This window comes from Ursus maritimus, unplaced genomic scaffold (genome assembly GCF_017311325.1).
Source record: "Ursus maritimus isolate PB19 unplaced genomic scaffold, ASM1731132v1 scaffold_33, whole genome shotgun sequence".
Lineage (NCBI taxonomy): Eukaryota > Metazoa > Chordata > Mammalia > Carnivora > Ursidae > Ursus > Ursus maritimus.
In genome coordinates, this window is record NW_024425897.1 from 25524041 (window position 1) to 25544410 (window position 20370).

The 20370-nt window shown below is 47.9% G+C and overlaps 1 protein-coding gene across 1 annotated transcript in view; it reads left to right on the forward strand.

Moving 5' to 3' along the window:
* The window catches only part of TMEM132B (transmembrane protein 132B), a 222794-nt gene that overhangs the window by 47607 nt on the left and 154817 nt on the right, over positions 1–20370 (forward strand). Inside the window, exon 3 of the mRNA XM_040619421.1 lies at positions 11799–11945. Coding sequence (XP_040475355.1) covers positions 11799–11945 — 147 coding nt within the window. The remainder of the gene's footprint in view (positions 1–11798; positions 11946–20370) is intronic.

The window sequence follows — 20370 nt, forward strand, 5'->3', positions numbered from 1 at the left end:
GGCCCCCCCCCCCCCCCCCGCCCCGACCCTGGTTGATGATATCTTGTTACAGTATGTCCCAAACAGACAAAGACAGAGGTCCTTTCCCGGAGATGACAAGAGAAGCAAGATGGTTTTGTTTTTTATTTTTGGGTGGGCTGATCTTGAGTTCAGTTCTGAGTATGTCGAGTTTGATTTTCCTTTGAGACTTCTAAGAGGTGATTTCAAAGTATTCACTCGGCCACGTAACTGAGACTCAGAAGAAAGTTCTGTGTTGCTAAAATAACTCTCTGGGTCATCACACTGTAGATGGTAGATGAAGTCGTGAATATGGGTGTGTGTGTGTGTGTGTGTGTGTGTGTTTCGTGATGGCTGTGAGTACCCAGGTTACTGGCAAGTGTTCACACAGAATATCCAGGGTGTCAGGATGAGCCCTCGATCATGTTTGGACAGAGAGGAAGAGATGAAAAAATTCACTGTGGCTCACAAAATGCTTTAAATTACTAGACAAAATGATTTTTTACCAGGCATTTGAGAATTTATATCACCGAACATTGTACAAATAGCAGATTTGACAGAAAACGAGTTTAATTCCAGAAAAGGTCAGGTTATTTTCAAGTTATGAATTGAGTTTTTTTATACCTTAGCTTTGTTTATTAACATTTATTACTAAAGTGATGGGTTTGACAAAGAGAGAGGATCTTGGGTTGTTTCCATAGATTCCTTTTGTTTAATATTTGTTCTCAGTACTCACAAGGATGGTTGAAATACTGAACATCCTAACACCATCTGTTCTCTTGTCCTTGGATTATAGGCTAACTTTATACACGTACCTTCTGTGAACTCTGGGATTTTATTTGGTTCTCTGAGCGGCAGAAACGTCAGAGCCTGACTGTTTTGTTGGTGCACTTTCAACTGCAAACAGAAGAAGCCCAACTCAAAGAAGCTCAAAGGGGATGTCCGGGCTCTTGTAACCGAAAAGTGTCATGAGAGCCTCAGGTCTGGCTGCATCCAGATGCTCAGACAATGTGGCTGGGAAGCCATCTCTTTCCCACTGTTGTTTTCATTCTCAGGCAGGTGGTGGAGTCTTGCAACACTTGCTGCTTAGTGAGCAGAGAGCTAGGCTCCACTCTCCCCAACAAATCCCGGGTCCTATTCTATTTGTGAGCCCGTCCACTGTGGCCAGGGGACGGGATACTTCTGATTGGTGTGGTTGGGTCATGTGGTTTCTCCTTGGACCAGTCATTCTCTCCAGGAGGACATAGCACATTGATTGGCCACCCACACACGGATTCCTGAAGCTGAGTGTGGAGTCAGCTCACATGGACCGCCCTGGTCTGAGCATGCGCTGCTCCCAGTGGGAAGTCCAAGTGCTTTCTTAGGTGAGGGGGCTGGGTGCTGGGCTGACCCCACTAGTCTGCCTGGTCTTCTGTGGGTGAGGTGACCAGGGCCGGGGGCTTGTTGGATGGCTCTCCCAGCAGCTTTTCTGTACTTCTCAGTCTGTTCCTGAAGCACTTGAGCAACAAGGGTTGATTCTTTGGAATGTCAGCATTTGGGGGGCAGGCTGCCTGGGCACTCCTGTCACCACCATCTGCATAACGAATGCTGTATGCTCCTTATTATATGCCAAGCTCTGCCCTAGGTGTTTCGTACATACTGTCTCCATTCAACCCTTGCTGTGAGGTGGGTACTGTTATTAATAGTCCCTTTTTACAGGTGAGGAGACTGAGGAACTCCGTGACTTCCTCAGGGTCACACAGCTGGAGTCTGGGTTTTCAGCCAGAAATGTAGCTTCCAAGTCTGTGGTAACTTCACTATTCTGTCTGTCTGTCTCCTAGGACTGTCCATTTGTCCTGCACAGAGCAGCTGGTTAACGCCTGATGTACACGTAATAGGTACTCAGTGAATAGACCTTAAGCACAATGTCCCACAGTAGCATTTTGAACTCACCCCCCTGAGACTGTATCTACTTTCCAAATCCCTTTCATTGCAGAAGCATTTCTGGTTCTTAATTACTCTGCATTTACTCATCCTAGCTTCCCATTAAACAGCACTGCCTCGCTCGTTGAACCGCGAGAAGCCATTTATAGGGCCTGAGAAAATCTCCATGTCCCCGCCCCTGCCAAGCGTGCTCACGGTGTGTGCGTGGCATCTCATTGCTTTCCCGTCATCTGTCGGTTAGAAGCAAGTCACACGTCCTACCCGCACTCACAGGGAAGGGGTTAGACAAAGCTGCGACCACCAGAAGTCAGGGATCAGAGCGGCTGCCCTGGAGTTTACCCTCCTCTCCCAGTACATACGGGCCCGCACTGAGTAAGTGGCCAAGTCAGACACGCCTGGGCTCTTCCCTCAGGCACCTTGTGCTTCAGAGAAGTGAAACTTTTGCTGTCCCCTTACCTCACCTTCTTTATCTTGGCCTTGTGCCTGTAGAGAATGTGTCGGGTTCCCCAAACTCCTGCCCGCCTGAAACTTTAGAATGGAACCTTATTTAGAAATGGGATCATCGCCAATGCGATTAGTTGGGGTGAGTGCGGGCCCTCAGTCCAGTGACCGGTGTCCTTGTAAGGAGAGGAGAGACACAGCTACATGAGATCGTGTGAAGATAGACGCTGAGAGTGGAGAGAGGTGTCTAGGAGCCGAGGATTTCCAGGAACCACCTGGGGAAGAGGCATGGACTGGACTTCCTGAGAAGGAGCCCACCCTGCCAGCATCCTGACTGTAGACTAACGGCCTCCAGAGCCGAGAGAGAGCACATTTCTGTTGTTTTAACCCTCCCCCCGGTTCGTGGTCATTTGGTAGAGAAGCCCCAGGAGACTCATACAGCCAGCACAGAGCGGGGGAGACCAGCAGGAATTTTGGGGGCAGTCTTGTTCTGTTAGATTACCTGTGCAAGGTACTGTGATTTGAGATTGGCCAAGTGTCTGTAAAGCTGGAGTCAGGGAAGAAATGATTGTACTGTAGAAGCCATCATTTGGTTGGGGAAACGGCATAGTTACAGTCTCAACGAGGCACAGGAGACCCGGCCTCCTAGGCTGAGTGGAGCTTCCTGCAGGGGTGAGCCCACTGGCATTTCCACACTCAGAGCTGCCTTGGCCAGAGTGGAGAATAAATTTCTAGAATTGTAGAAATAGCCACAAGCTCATTCTTATTTATCATTCTTTCTTGCTGCGAGGGACCCCGCTGCTTTGCAAATTGACTTTGCTGATATCTAGCTATCTCCCCGGGGTGGACAAACAGACAAACAGAACAACAAGATCAAGGCACCTCTTGTGATAGGAACATTGTGATAATTAAGACCATTCTTTTGCTTGTAAAAACATTCAATTTCTGATATGTCAGAAGCTATACATAGAGTTTGCTTAGAATCTGACTTTCCTAGATAAAAGCTAAAATTGAACAGGGGGACAAGAGAGGGGAGACCGCCCCAAGGAGTCAGCAGGCATTGCTTGGGGAAAGTTCTCACGAGCATTGAGATCCCTCTTAGCGTGTTCCTCTGCTCAGAGCTGAAATTCTTGTCCTCCAGCACTCTGCTCGGAAGGACTATGGGTTGTCTGTTTGTCCTTCAGGATGATTCCTTTTCTCTTTCAGACTCAGAGACTAAAAATATCTATTCTCAGTATCCTGGTTTTCAGCCACTTGGGTAGGAGGAGGGACCCCCCCCTCCCAACGTGTCCTGCGGTCATCTTGGCCAGTCCAGTGTGGTGGGCTCACTCCCAGACTCTTTTCCCTATCCTGCAATCTTTCCGAGTTTAAATCATGGTCTGAAAGGAGCTCTCAGCAGAGCCTGACTTTGCCAGCCTCCAGGTGCCTAGTGGGAGACGCATACATCTGTCTCCCTGGTTGATTGATCACACAGAAAGTGGTTTGCTGGGAGGATCCAAATTAAAAGTATCTTTATAGTTTTCCTGAATCACACCCTGAAAGTGCTCCAGTGCCCAGGGCTGGGCTTATCTCAGAGAGTGTGTCGAACACCAGATGTTCCCTGGCATTCCTCTCCTTGACAGAATGTGATCATCTGGAACGTGTCCAAACGCTGTTACCCAAGCGTGTTCTGAGGACCACACATGTCCTCATGGCAGCTTGTTTAAAAACACAGCACTGTTGGGTCCTGCCCCAGACCTAGTGAATTACAGTCTCTGGAGGTTGGGTCTAGATATTTGTAACTAGCAGCAGGCAATTCTGCTGTGCTTGAAAGTTCAAAAACCTCTGGTCCAGCGGGTTCCAACGCCTGTACCTCCTCCCCTGCCCTTGGTGGCTATTTTCTCTTAATGGGCATCTTCAGTCTTCAAAGTCTGATATTTGTGGGACATCCAGAGACAGATGACACCTTAGATAGAGACCCTCCATTCTACCAGTATTATTTAAGTGCCTCCCATGTGCCAGGCCTGGTTCTCAGAACCATGGATAAAGCAGGGAGTAAAACTCATAGAAACGCCTGCTCTCCAGTGCTTTCCTCCAGTGGGGGAGAGAGCTAATAAGCTCCGAAGTGAAGTGTTTGGGTGTTGGTGTTCTGTTTCAGATAACTACGAAAGGCTCACCGAGGTGACATTTGCCCAAACCTGAAGGAGATTAAGGAGAAGTTCCTGCAGAGGTTTGAAGGCACTCACTGTTCTAGGAACCAGAAGGAAGCAGGTTCCCCACCAATACAGAATGTTCGCATATTTTTACACACATAAACATGCCTTTTTAAAGAGCATTGCCATTCCAAGCTACAAGAGTGTTAGGAGTTTTTCTTTAATTTGAGAATATTTAGCCAATTGAAATGAATCTACTGAAACGGGAGCATAAAGTCTCATAGACAATAGCGAGCAAAAGGAACCTTGATTGGGATTTTTTTCCTTCCTTGAGAAATGAAATAAAAATTATGACAGGTTTATTTTATCTTACGTTAAATAAAATTTAGGTTCAGCAATTCCCACTCTGTGCCACTCTGAACAAAGCACGCGTCGCCTGTGACAATTTGTTATTTTCCTCCAATTTTCTACAGCTGTGCAATACTGCGTTTTTCATTTCACACCTGACATTGTCAGTAGGATCACAAAAAGGATCAATTTAGCAGAGATATTCGAGGGCTTCCCCAATTTCCTCAAGAGCTTCACAATGCTTTGCTATTCGAACTGCTCTCTTTTGAAGAAACCGATCCTTCTTGTTGATTTTTTCCTGTTCGCTTGTTAACTGTCAATACAGATCTGTTGATGGTGGACCCCCTCCTGGGTTCTTTTTCTCCGTAGCTTTGCTGGCAGTTGTCAGTCCTCCAGGACCACAAGATTTGCAATTTCACTTTGCGGTAGATTTGCATTGCATTTGCCATGTGTTTATAGCTGACAGTCAGCAGCACCGGACCAACCCCAATGGCAGGGATGATGGAGTAATGTTTGGGCACAGGTGCGCTGTCACCCAGCGGCCACATGTGAGTGGGAACAGATTATCTGACAAGTCAGTTCGTCAACAGTTTCTCATTCTGCCAATGTGTTCTTCTCAATAGAATGCCATAACTACAAGAATTGAGATAAATATTTGTATAATGAAGACCCTATGGAAATATAAATAAGTTTTTTGTGACTATAAGAAAGTAGTTGTTATATGAGCCAAAGATGGTCCCTGTATATTGGCCCCTATATTATTTATTTCTTCACAGCAGACTGGGACTTGTTAGCTCAAAATCCTGCCAGCACCAAACTCAAATCTTTACACATCTGATTGTTATAAATATATCCCAAATAAGCATATTTTTAGCCATTTGGAGCCTGCCTGCTTTGCATACCCTGCAAAAACCCTGCATACCCAACGTCTGTTAGCCATAAATTCTGGTTATAAGACCCCAAGTCTGCGCTGATCTGCACACTTGCGCATGTGTTGCTCAGTGACATCAGGTAACACATAACCCCCCTCTCTGATCCTCCTGTTTCCTGGGGCTCCCTTGCCCTCCTCCCTTTTGGGGTGGTGGTGGTTTCACATCCTTTGGAAGATCTTATGCTGTGAGGGACTCCATAGCATGCAAACCTGTCCTAGTGTTGCCCCATAAGGCTTGCTGTGTGCTCCTGCCACCTTGTGGTCATACCTTTTACTTGCTGGGCCCCAGATCCCCGAAGCTCATTACAGCGCTGAGACCATTAATAGTTTTCATATAGTTTTAGATATTGTTGTTTTTATACATAACAAGCATTAAGAATATCACCAAGCCTAAAAATATTTCTCTAAAACACACGTAATGAATATTCAAGACATGGATTTTTCTGGGCTTAAATTATTCTAACGAATATAATCTAAAATCGGGAAGGATTTGGGCTAAGAACTGGAATTCAGGAACAGTTTTATAACTTGTATTTAGGAGAGGGGTAGAACCTCAGTAATTTGCCTTTAGGCTTGTGTTTTTGATACCCAACATTCATTTCTTCTCTTGAGACTTGAATTTCTTTTTAGGAGCCACTTTTTGTGATTACTGCCATGAGATTCAGATGGGCTTAACTTTACTCTTAGTGCAGGGATGGTAGTTGACTGGCTAAACTGGTGAGCACTGTTCTTCCCCTAGTTCTTGGTCCAAGGTGGAATGAATACTCAGTCTAATTCAGCCAATGAAAACCTAGCTCCAGGATTTTGTTCTGAGGGAGAGAATCTTGCTTTTCCTTTGTGGATGAGGATGTGAGATCTGGAGCTGCTGCAGCCACACTGACCACAAGAGGAGAGTCTGTCAGTGCAAAGGATGCATCCTTTACTGCATATCCACTGTGTAAGCAACCAAATGGCCAAAAATCCAGCCTAGAGTTGAGTATTTAGTTCTAAAGTGGATGGCCTAAGTATAAAACAGAAAGATTTGGATGCACTCATCAAGCAAGTTTTCTTGTGCCCTGCTAGATGGTAAATATAGTGGACTGGAGAGATGTTGGGGGAATGAGATGGAGAAGCTGTGGGTCTCTGCCCTGTCTCTAGTCCCTGCTGGGTGGAAACTGGCCTGGAGTCTAGATGTCTTTCTTATTGCTTCCGCACAGCAGCTGGAATGTCATCAGTCCCTTCCAACCAGCAAGGTGCTCATCTGGAGTCTAAGACCCTTCCCCATCACAGGCAAGGTCAAAGTTTCAGATTACTCTGCTCCTCAGAACAAGGACAGGGCCCCGGGCACTTGGAAGGGTGGTGGAAGTTGGGGGGAGAAACCCCTCTGTGTGTGCAGGGCGGTAGCGGTCTGACTCATCTTGAGGCCCCCCTGCTGAGCTTAAGTAGCAGGGGGGTCACATTCAGTGGTAGCTGCTCCCCTGGCTGCAACTGGGCGTCCCTGTTACAAACACCAGGTCTGCTTGCTTTGTTGGGAACGTTATACGGAACTAGAACATATGTTCAGAAAAGTACACGTGAGTGAGCACAGCCTGATGAATTCTTGAGACCCACCATGCAGTCACATGCAGAAGGAGAAACAGAACATTGCTGGGGCCCCAGAAGCCCCCTGGGGACCCCGTCCAGTTACTTCCCCAAAATGTGACCACGATGCTGACTTCAGCCTCAGAGGTCTGTTGGCCTGTTTCTGACTTCCTGTAAATGGGATTTTGCAGTGTGCCCTTTCTCGCCCAGCAGCATATCTGGAGGTTCGTCGTGTTGTTTGGGTGGTGGCAGACTGCTCATTCTCGTTTCTGCTGCACTGTATTCGTGGCTATCTGTTCTCTTCTCACTGAGCAGTTTCGGCTGTTTCCATTCGGGCTCCATCGGATGGTGCTGCCACGGACTCCCTTGTGCTCTTCTGGGGAACACGTGCATGCATTTCTCTTAGGCATCTGCCTCGCAGTGGAAGTGCCGGGCTGTAGATCTGCAGAAATTCAGCTTGGGAGACATTGCCAGATGGTATTCCAAAGAAATGGAACCACGATCATGCATTCCAGCAATGCACACCAGTTCCAGGTCGACACTTGCTAAGTTCTCTCTTCGTTTCAGCCCTTCTGATGGGCAAGTGTCTGTTTTCTGTGCTGTACAAGGAGGCTTACAAGAGTGCAGTGCTACCGACGGTAATGATAGGGATAATTAATAATAATAATAGAGAATAAAAGTTAAGACAAACCCTGCAATGCCGTGCATCTGTCTGCATCTGTCCTGTGTGGCTCCATGCCCTAACGGGGACAGTTCATGTGTGACTGTTGAGCCTACGGGTACAGAAGCTGGCCTGTCTTTATGGCAGTTTTGGAAGGTATTTAGCAGCTTGAAAGTCCCCTTTCTGGGGGATGGATGGGCCCTAGGAAGCCTGGAAGGGGGCGGGGTAGGTATCTGTTTTCTTGGGACTTCCTCTTTGCCTTGAAATCAGCCATGCTGAAGTTTCTGGATCCTCTTGTGCTCCAGATCACCGACGCAGCAGGGTGAGCCTCTCAGGTCTGACATTGCTGTAGCCCGGGGGGGGGGGGGGGCAGGAAGGCGCTAGGGCAGAAATGTTCCTGGTGTGTTCTGGGTCGGCAGGAGGTTGCAGTCCTAGGTGGCTTGGGAGGAGGACGGGGATAGAGGGAAAAAGTAATTGTGTCTGGAGCCCTAATGCTGAGCGCCGTGCTTGGGTGTGGATGGTGGAGTAGAGATTGAGAGCCGGTGACCCTGCAGGCGAGAACACAGAGATGTCCCCGCTGATGGCCAAACCTGGAGGGCTGCTGGTGGCAGGCTGCCCCTGGGGAGGGGAGCAAACGGCGGCTACTGTGACGGGCTCTCATCTGGGCTCCAGGTAAGCAGGAAAAGGTGAAGGAGTCAGACACCTTCTCGAGAGCATCGTGGCATGTAGAAAAGCATCTGTGGTGTCCCGGGGCCAATAATCCCATTTGAGGGAAACCTTGGGAGGCCACCTTGGTGTACTCTCTGCCTCTGTCCTCATGCACAGCCCTAGGCACTGGTGTGACCCTGCTGGGAGACCTCTGTTGGGTACGGGTCACCATCCCAAGTCTGCATCCCGGCCTCCCCTGGGATCGCCTGGATCTCTTTAGGACCAGCAAGGGCAGTGACAATGGTGAGCACAGTGGCTGGCCTCCAGACCTGCTTGGGCTGTTGGTACTTGTGGTCGCCCCTGGTTGGAGGCCTGCTTCTCAGCACTCCCAGGGAGAGTTCACCCATTGCAGTGGCCTCTATCTCAAAAAATAAAAAAGACTGCCAAGGAGGGTAGTGGGGAGGCCCTAGCATCCAGTTGCATGAATCCGTTCAGAGATGCTGAGTCCCTGAAGACAAGGTGAACATCAAGTCTCTGACAACAAGGGGACCTGTGCCTTGTTTTTGGATGAGAAGGAGAGGAAATAAACAAAAAATCCCAAGGAGAATCCTCAGTGGACATGTTGTGCTGGAACCTCCAGGACTGAAAGGGCAGAGGGGCCATTAGGGCTCAGTTGGGAGCTGGAGTGCAGGTCATGGGTCACTGGACTCAGCTGCTGTGGCATTGGCCAGCAGCTCGTTGTGTGCATGTGGCTCACGGGGGATACCACGTGGATGGGAGCAGGTTTCTAATCCTGGCTCTGCCATTGCCCGGCTCCATGACCTCCAGCTGGCCACTCAGCCTGGGGGCGGGAGGGTCGAAATGTGTTCATCTGGACTTTGAGGACAATAGTAATAATATGGCCCACGGGGCTGTCTGACGAAAGAGCTCCATGAGCCGTCGTGCTCACGTAGGAGAACGTGATAACTGTTACAATAGCAAGTTCTACCAGAGAGGAGACGCGACTCCTGGAACATTCTCTCCAATTGCCCCTTTGGCAGCAAGATGGAATAGCTGAAAGTGGGGACAGAACAGAACGCCTCTTTACGGTTCGCATAAATTAATCCCGGGAACATCATGGTGGTGAGAAAGAACGCTTGCAGGTGGCAGCACCCTTAGTCAGTGCTGTCGGGAAGGAGATCGGTCAGAGCAGGGAGTGGCGTCTGCATCTCCTGGGGGCGCTGCAGGGTCAGTGGGGATTTCTCAGGGCGCGAGGGCTAGCCACTGAGCGTCCTGGCATCTATGCGAGGACCTGCATGAGGAGAATAAAGGAAGCAGAAGCATTTCTTCGCTGTTTAACCAAGTCTGCAGGAATTTGAAGCCCCAATTCCGCCCCCACGCTCCTCATGGTAGGCAGCAAAGCCAGGGGCGCTAGGACAGCCCTTGGGTCCAGAGCGCTCCCTCCTGCTCCTTGAGATTCTGGCTTTGTAAGTTCCCTCCTTCGGTCTTGGGGATTTTGTTTTATATTGATAAATGCTTTTTTATTTTTATTTTTTTTAATTTTCAACCTCTCCTGGGACGGGCTATTCATCTGTTTCTACCCCCTTTTCTTTCTTTTTTTTTTTTTTTAAAACATACAATTGGCCATTTCCAAGGGACCAGTTCAGTGGCATTTAGCACATTTGCGGTGCGGTCCTGTCCCCACCAAGACTGTGCCGTTAGTCTAGCAGTTATTGCCCCTTCTCCCCCAGCGCCCCCCAGCCCCTGGCAGCCGCCAGTCTGCTCTCTGTACGGATTCGCTTCTTCTGGACATTTTACATAAATGGAATCACACAATACATGGCCTTTCATGCCTGGCTTCTTCCACGGCAACTGATGTCGAGGTTCATCCCCATTGTAGTGGGTGTCAAAGCTTCATTCCTTTTTATGGCCAAATTGTGTTCCTTTTTTTTTTTTTTTAAGATTTTATTTATTTATTTCAGAGAGAGTGAGCAAGCAAGAGAAAAATCGAGAGAGAGAGAGCATAAGTGGGTGGGTGGGGGCACAGCGAGAAGGAGAAGCAGGCTCCTCACTGAGCAGGGAGCCTGACATGGGGCTCGGGGCTCAATCTCAGGACCCCAAGATCGTGACCTGAGCTGAAGGCAGATGCTTCACCGACTGAACCACCCAATCATGTTCATTTTGATGTATCTGTGGAAAAGGGTGCCCAGGGCCTCACTGGGCCTTGCTTGTAGGTTCACAGGCCTCTGGGAAGCAGAGGGACGTCATGTTCCCTTGCAGCCAAGTACCTGCTGACCCTGTGCAGTGTTTGTTCCTGGACTCGGAAGTGCAAGCACGTCCTTTTGCCCCTACTCCTACCTAGTTAAGGCATGGCGAGCAGAGGGCACTGCATGGCTCTGCCTTCCTCCTAATTGTTCCCCGCACATGTTCCCAGCTCGTCCACGGGCAAGTCCCAAGGCTGCTGTCCAAGAACTTGGATGATGCCCTGGACTCCTGCTGCTGCAGAGGAGACGCTGTCTGGTTAGTTGCAACAGAGGGCCATTTGAGGAGCAGGGAACACATGGGAAACAACCAGGCTGTGAGCTGGCCTTTTCTCAGTGCCGGAGCGCCTGGGTCCTTGGGTTCTTCCTCGGGAAACGTGCTGCCAACACCATACCAGGCATTCCCTAGCTATGCTATCCTGCCTGGATGTTGTGTGTATTTTTCTCCTGACGACGGCATGCTCCATCATTCCCTTCTCCCCGTGTGGTCAGGGCCACCCTTTCCTCCTCGGTCCCCTGGGCTTCCCCAGCCCCCCAGCCGTGTGTGCTCCCTCCACCTCGTGGGGACCCGTCCCCGTCTCCAGATGAAGAGCAGGCCCAGCAGATTCCATCCACGTCCACCCAGACATACCTGCCTCATTCCCATCACTCGCAGCCCCTGCAGCAGACAGCGCTCTGGTTCCCGGCGCGTTGATGAAACGTAAAACTAACTCGCTTGGCAAAAGGCTGGGGCTCCGTCTTCGGGGCACTTGTAAAAATAACAGGACACTTAGTTTTCAAAGGAAAGCCATTTACCACCTCTCTTCCCTACGGTCTCTCAGAGGAAAGGAAAGATCTGCTCTGGCTCCATATTTTTTACCAGCTGTCTTGAACTAACGTGGTTTCATACATGTATACATCTTTTTCTTACCCCACAGAATTAAGGCCGCAGCCGGTGTGAAAATATCGGCCGTGCGAGTCAGCAGCGAGCAGCAGTGGGCAGTCCAGGAGGACATAGACAGCAGCAGCGAGCAGACAACGGCCACACTCACCTGCGTGGGCCACCACCCGGACACGCAGAGCAGGTAAGCGCTGACGTCCCCGTGCGCGCCTCGGCCGTGGTGGGGCTGGGGTAGCTGCAAGAGCTGATAGCAAAATAATGTGCACGTAATGAGGAGAGGCCTCTGCCTTTAATGGGCGATGTGTTCCTTTCGCCCATCAGCACTGCTCAGCCGTTCGGCTTTCGAATGGCTCCATTACGGGGCTGTGCTGCCGTAAGAAGCTTTTATCCTTTACGCTCTTTATACACCAGTGGCCCAATTACGGGAGCAGTCTCAAAAATTACCTGAACTCACATATGTGCAGGGTTTGAGAACCGTATTTTAGGAATTTATTATTATTACTGTTATTGTTTGCACTGAAGACTGAAGAATGAAATGAGGACCATAGAAATGATCTAAGAGGCGAGGGGGAAATGTACCTTTTTACGAGCAAACGGAGGGTGGCTAGAGCAATTGAGTAATTGTAGCTCAGTGCTTAAATGCAGTCATTTTGCAGATATCACACCTGGGTATTGGCGTGTGGAGTCAGAATGGGAGATCAGGTGAACTTGGTATTGCCGGCACATGCTTGTCCTCTCCGGCTCAGATGCCGGCCTTGGGTTTCATAGGGCTGCACTCACCTGGGAGATGGAGGGAGGTCATTGCTAGTCATCGTGCATCAGGACCCCAAAAAGGCAGAGGGAGCTGTTCCCACTGTGGTAACAGCCTTTTCTCTCAAGGAGTCTGGCCAAAATGAGCCACTAGACATGTCACCCCGGCCCCTGCCTTAAAGCCACAGTGGCTCTGGCTTCAGCCAGGATGAGACTCGAGGCCTCAGCTTGGCAGGCAGGCCCCTTGCAGATCTCTGCCATTGTCATACCCTGTTCTCTTTTCTTTCCCCTCTAGTATTCAAACTCCACGGTCTTTGGCCCCGAGGGGTTACTCTGTGGCCGCTCTGGGGCGTGGGTGGGTGGGTGGCTGGGCTCCTGAGGCTCAGGGAGGTCGGGTGGAGCTTGCCTCCTCCAGGGGAGTCCTGCACCAAGTGCTCCCTGCCTGGGTGACCCTGGCCAACCTCAACTAGGACCCTGTCCTGCCTGCTTCCAAGAGCTCTTCCAAAGGGAAGGGAGTAAGTGGTCACGAGCTTTCTGTTAGGTATATTGACCAGTCCAAACTCAACATTCTGATTATCCTGCTCTCCATCCCTTGACAGGGCTTTTCATCTGCAACCTCATGTGGCCCATGGTTTCCCTGGAAATCTGTCTGCCTGCTGAGCGTTCCCGCACCCTGAATTGTCAGTATATGGGGAGAGCCTAGGATTTTTATATTGGCTCAGGTGCTTTCATTTGCGAGTACTAGAATATCCACCAAACGTGGCTGCTACAACACAGTTTTATCATCTCACCTGGCAAGAAACTTGGGGCCGGGTTGTTGGCGGCTGGTTAATGTGGCAGCACAGACGGTGTCACCCAGGTGTGTCCTGTCTTCCACTCTGTTGTGCCCGGCTCACTGACTGTCATCCTCCCTCTCGTTTGCTCATAGTCGCAAGATGACTGTAGCAGTCCCAGGCATCACCAGCCTACCCAGTTGTTCACTAACACGGGCAGGGAGGCGCTTCTGTGTATCTCTTTTTTATCGGGGACGAAGACCTGGAAGTCATCTCTTCAGATCTCAGGGGGAAGCGGTGGGCCTTTGCCCAAGAAGCAGTCTGGGAAAGCAAACACCCAGCACTGTTTTGGGGAGTTGTTGTGGGGGGAGGTCTTTGTTATAAAGGAAGAAGGGTGGAAGAATGGCGGTCAGCTAGCACCGTTGGCCACACGCTTCAGATGTGGTACCTGCCAAGGGTTGTAGCTTCCTCTCTGTTTTGTGCTGGGGCCCAGACTCTGTGTTGCTGGGGGTGTTGTTTGGGTGGGCTTTGTCCAGCGGCTGCCGTTGGGCGCCACACTGAAGAAGCCCAAGCAAAAAAGGGGTCTTGGGTTCCTCATGCTGATGGAGACGTGCAGGGGGGCTCCTACCAGGGACATCTGGATCCAGCTGCACAAGCGGCATCCTTAGCGACCTGTCCCCTGTCTTTCCTCTGGGTTGGCAGCATCTCCGGCAGGATCTTCCCTCCTGGTGGCAGGTCGGCCACCAGTGGCTCCCAGTGTCCATCCTGCTGTCATGGTCACTTCAGGGAGGACGCCGCTCTTCCCCGTCAGGTCCCCTGGCTCTGTTTGGCCCAGCTTGGATCATGGACCCCCCAGAACCAGTCAGTCACTGTGGCCAGCCCACGTGAATGATGTGGGCTTAGAGGATGAGAGATGTTCTGGGGGATGGATGCTGGGGGTGCAGATACACGAGGGGGCCTTGTGGTTATCACAGTCCTGCTGTGCTGAGGGGTCCGAATGGGGTGCCTGGACATACACCCTCCAAAATCACCATTTGGATATACATCTTGGGTATAGATCTTCCTTGATTCATAACGGGGTTACTTCCTGATACACCACACCCATCATACGTTGAAAATATCATGAGTTAAAAATGCGTACAATACACCTAACTGGACACCACAACTTAGCCAGGCCCACCGTCAGCGTGCTCAGAGCACGGACGCGAGCCTCCCGTTGCACAAAACCACAGAGCCTGTTCTGTACGGGAGTGCTGACTGTCTCATGTAATTCACTGACGACTGCGCTGACAGTGACAGGAGGCTCGGCCGTGAGGGTGCGGGTGGCGTCTGTGACCCTCGTGATCGCGTGGCTGACGCGGAGCGGCGGCTGCTGCCGAGCATCACGGGAGAGGATGTGACCGCGGATCGTGAGCCTGGGACAAGATCTAGATTCAAAATCCCAAGTACGACTTCTACTGAATGCGTTAATTGCTTAAACGCCATCATCCAGCTGACAGTTGCATGCATGTCAGACCATCCTGAGTCAGAAAGGTCTGTGTGAGGGCAGAATCCGGGGTCTCTGCGTAGGAAATCGACTCCTTGAAGTACTGGACTGAGCAAGTGGTGATGTTTTACACTGAAGAGAAAGCAGAGGCGGTGATGATCTCTTTTGGCTCTGTGAAATCAGTTTAGCCTTCTCTTTAGGAGAAAGAAACCAGTTACAGGAGAAGACGAGTCGTTACCTAAGCAGAGTTACATAATTAGTACATAATTATGAGACGCTCTCCCATCCAGCGTCCTCCTGGAGGTCAAACACCTCCCCGGGGCTGGATGAAGGACAGGGATTGATGATTTGGCATGACAATTTATACTTATCTAATATCCCTCTAAAATCCATTCCATAATCTAAATAAATAATTGCTTCTCTTTATACTTTTCTGTTGAATTGTGATGTCAAATGAGGTGTGAAACACAAGCTCACGGACCGTGTTTGCCGGCTAACAAAGTGAATATATGAATATATCCCTAACAAAACATCCCTCAGAAAGGTGTAATCTCCAAATTGTGACAACCTTGGACGGAATAGAGTTTTTAATAGAATATAATGTACAAACTGCCTGAAATTCTGTGATAAGAATTAAAAATGTGTCGTATGGGAAGACCCGACGCGCTCAGTGAGAAAGGCAGTAAAGGTCTTAATTTAAAATATTTTAATGAATGCTCATTGTGAGGAAATGTGAGTAATAGAGATGAAAACCACAAGATAAAGAGTAGTGTTACCAAAGGAGGAGAGAAGAGATTAGAAAAATAAGGAAATTTGAAAGTGTTCAGAACAGATAACAGGGCAGCGATGGAAATGGAGGGTAGCCGTTGGGCGGTTTGCGTGGAGACCACGTGCGGTCAGAGACAAGGTTGCTCCCTGAATGGTTTCTGTCTGGCTGTTGGGAGCCAAACCTCAGCGAAAATAAGCTGCAACTTTTTCTATGGTCAGAAACCACAATACAGAGTTCATTCTCATCCAAACATTGGAGAAGAGCTTGGGGGTGCAGCACGGAAAGAGGAGTTTGTGCCTCTCCATGGGATAGAAAAGCAAAAGCCCCCAAATAGATTTCTTTAAAGAAATGAACACACCCCACATTGTTGTCAGCCCAGCTGGGGGTGAAATCAAGATCAAAGTCACATGTTTACTGTGGAGTGTTACCCTGTTGGAAAATCTGGAACCCATCTTCCAGGAGTTCTCCTTTGCCTGCTCTCATCCAGAAAATCCTGGGCAAACGAAGGGGTCGCCCTCCTGAATAACCTAACTCATTACTTTTTCTGAAATGCAGCCCTTAAACATTAAGCAACGGTGTTAGTATAAGAGTCACTGTGTCAAGTATCATTATGTGGATTCAGGAAACACAAACCAGGATAAATAGTTCGCTGCACTTCAGGATTCTTAATTTAATTTAATTTTTTTTTAGAAGAAGGACAAAGACAGGCCAGAGGTGGCAGTGGCTTCCTCTGTCTCCAAGTACAAGCACTGTTTCCTACCTGACTTGTTTATGTTGGTTTCTTTCCTTCTCTAGACGGTTTAATGACAGGTAAAGATAGAACACAGAGAACATTTAAGTATGTCTTTGAGGACAATTTTGTGTGATTCTGTCGTCCTTTGCTTAGTTTATTTAAAGACGGATTGAAAAATTCTACAATGCGTATTAGGTGCCAGATGTCATCGTGAGTCTTTTAGGAAAGTATCTTTTAAGAGTCGGCAATGTTAGAGCCCCGCGAGGCAGATAACTGGCATGATTGCTGCTTAACAGATGTGTAAGCTGACCAGTTTAAATGACTTCCCAAGCTCTCCGGGCCAGTAAGTAGCCAAAACAGTAGGACCTTAGAGTCCAAGCTCTTATCTGAGCCCCGGGATGTTCCCGATTGCGTGTTCTTCCTTCGCCCTCGTTCAGCATTCTTGTCCAGTCAAACTGAAAACTCGGTGACAGCTTGCCCATGGCCCAGGCAGGCCATCTGGCAGGTGGCTCGAATAGTAGCCCCTTGAAAGATGTGCACACATCCTCACCCCGCAATGTGTGAGTGTTTATTTGGGAAGAAGGATCTTGGCAGAGGTAACTAAGTGAAGAATCTTGAGATGAGGAGATTATCCTGGATTGCCCGGGTGGGCTGTCAATCTAATGTCAAGTGTCCTCGTAAGACAGACACGGAGGAGAAGGCCATGGAGATGGAGGCAGAGATTGGAGTGAAGTGGCCACAAGCCAAGGAAGCCAAGCAATGCCCGGAGCCCCCAGAAACTGGAAAAAGCAATGAACGAATATTCCCGTAGAGCCTTAGGTGGGAGCGTGACCCTGCTGACACCTTGATTTTGGAGCTCTGGCTTCCAGAGCTGTGAGAGAAGAAATCTCTGTTGCTGTAGGCTATTAAGTTCGGGGTAATTTGTTACAGCAGCTGTAGGAAACTAATACAGGGGCTTCGTGACTACTTGCTGTACAGATAAATCAAGACTTCTCAATCATGGATGCATAGCAGATACCTGGAGGTCCTTAATAAGTACACATTCCTTAGGCCTTACACCTCAGTGGGTCACAGGCATTGATACTGTAAAAACTCTCCAGGTGATTCTTTAAAAAAGACTTATTTATTTATTTGAGAGAGAGTGTGTGTGTGCACGTGAGAGTGTGCACAGCAGGAGGGGCAGAGAGAGAGGGAGACAGAATCTGAAGCAGACTCCACGCTGAGCAGAGAGCCCAACAAGGTGCTTGATCTCATGACCCCGAAATCACGACCTGAGCCAAAACCGAGACTCAGATGGTCAACAGACCGCACCGCCCAGGTGCCTCTCCAGGTGATCTTAATGTGTAGCCAGAGTTGGGAATTAGTGCGATGTAAGAATGAATGAAATAGTCATGAATTCAAACACCATAAGAAAATAAAGGTATTTTGTTTTTAACAATTTTTGGATTTGAAAACAGTGGATTTAGAAACACACAGTTATTAAGTTTACAATAAAATTTGCCACTGGATACCTCTCAGTACCAGCTGCCAGGACAGTTCAAAACCAGGATTTGGGTATAGAAACATATCATGTCCTGGATCTGTCTGTAATTCATGCTACAAATTGGTAACAGGGTTTGCCTATGGGAAATAAAGGGCTCCTTCCCCCGCCTCCCAAAAAGGGATAAGACCAACCAAAGAAAAGGGATGCCACCTCTTTTTCTAGCCAGTGTGAAACTCCGTGAATTTATGCCGCCGGCTGGTTTCAGCATAGGTATGCCAGAAGTCTTCTTACTTCAAAAGTAATAGATGTTCAATGACAATTTAGAAGATACACTGAATAAGATGTAGGAGATAAAAATCATCCCTGAACCTGTGTAGGGTCAGAGATAACCACTGTCACTCTTTGGGTGAGTATACCCTACGTATGTGTGTCACGTATGTGGATATACACAATATGTTAGTTTTGTCAGCATTTAGCGCGTTTCACTTTGAAAGCTGTTTTCTGTAACACTGTAGAATAAATATATGGCAACATCTTTTCAGATCGTTAAATATTTGAAACAATAATTATCAGCCCCTTTGAAAAACTCATGAAAGGGGTGGACTCTCTTTCTCCCAAAATACAAATACACATAAACAATTTTTTCCCAACAATCTGAAGACTCATGGAGCCTTTCGATGGACGTGTAAAGTGTACTATCTAATAGTGGTGTAATGTTCTCTCGATGTTATAGATCTTCTCTTTATTTACCGTGTTCCATTCTTCCCTCTTTAAACATTCTTTCAAAACGTAAAATGCCTTTGGAGTACTTCTGTGGTCAGTCTTCAGGTGAGGGTGCTAGAAGTGAATGGCTAGGTTACAAGATGTGATGAAGTTTTAAATTTTTGATGATTTTGTGAAATTTTTCTGCTGGTTTGCACTGGCAGCTCTGTGTGAGAGTGCCCTGTTCTTGGTTCCTTTGCCAACACTGGGCATTCATTGCCTCAGAAGGATAATTTGATACTTGGAATATGGCTGTGTTCTTATAGGCTTAATTTCCATTGACCTGATTTTTTTTTTTTATTATGATATGTTAGTCATCATACAGTACATCGTTAGTTTTTGATGTAGTGTTCCATGATTCATTGTTTGCGTATAACACCCATGCTCCATGCAGTACGTGCCCTCCTTAGTACCCTTCATCAGGCTACCCCTTCCCCCCACCCCACTCCCCTCTGAAACCTTCAGTTTATTTTCTAGAGTCCATAGTCTCGCATGGTTCATCTCCCCTCCCCCCCTTCATTCTTCCCTTCCTTCTCCTTCCGATCTCTCTGCTATTCCTTATGTTCCACAAATAAGTGAAGCCATATGATAATTGTCTTTCTCTGCTTGACTTATTTCACTTAGCATAATCTCCTCCAGTCGCATCCATGTTGATGCAAATGTTGGGTAATCGTTCTTTCTGATAGCTGAGTAATATTCCATTGTATATATGGACCACAACTTCTTAATCCAGTCATCTGTTGAAGGGCATCTCGGCTCCTTCCACGATTTAGCTATTGTGGACAATGCTGCTATGAACATTGGGGTACATATGGCCCTTCTCTTCATTATGTCTGTATCTTTGGGGTAAATACCCAGTAGTGCAATTGCTGGGTCATAGGGTAGCTCTATTTTTAATTTTTTAAGGAACTTCCACCCTGTTTTCCAGAGTGGCTATGCCAACTTCAATTCCCACCAACAGTGTAAGAGGGTTCCCCTTTCTTCACATCCTCTCCAACATTTGTTGTTTCCTGCCTTGTCAGTTTTTGCCATTCTAACTGGCATAAGGTGGTATCTTAGTGTGGTTTTGATTTGAATTTCCCTGATCGCTAATGATGTTGAACATTTTTTCATGTACCTGTTAGCCATTCCTATTTCTTCATTGGAAAAGTGTCTGTTCATATCTTCTTCCCATTTTTTAAATTTGATTATTTGTTTCTTGGGTGTCGAGTTTGAGAAGTTCTTTATAGATCTTAGATACCAGCCTTTTATCTGTAGTGTCATTTGCAAATATCTTCTCCCGTTCCATGGGTTGCCTCTTTGTTTTGTTGACTGTTTCTTTTGCTGTGCAGAAGCTTTTTATCTTGATGAAGTCCTAAAAGTTCATTTTGCTTTTGTTTCCTTTACCTTTGGAGACGTGTCATGAAAGAAGTTGCTGTGGCCGATATCAAAGAGGTTACTGCCTGTGTTCTCCTCTATGATTTTGATGGATTTCTGTCTCACATCGAGGTCTTTCATCCATTTAGAGTTTATCTTTGTGTATGGTGTGGGAGAGTGGTCAAGTGTCATTCTTCTTTATATAGCTGTCTGATTTTCCCATGACCATTTATTGAAGAGACTGTCTTTTTTTCCAAGGAAATGTTGAAGAAGAAAACCAATGCTGGGGGCATCACATTGCTTGATTTTAAGTTATACTGCAAAGCTGTGATCACCAAGACGGTATGGTACTGGCACAAAAACACATGCATAGATCAACGGAACAGAATACAGACTCCAGAAATGGACCCTCAACTCTATGGTCAACTAACCTTTGACATTGACCTGATTTTTGGTGAAATTTGAGTTTTCCCTCATTTTTGTCTGCAAGCATCTTT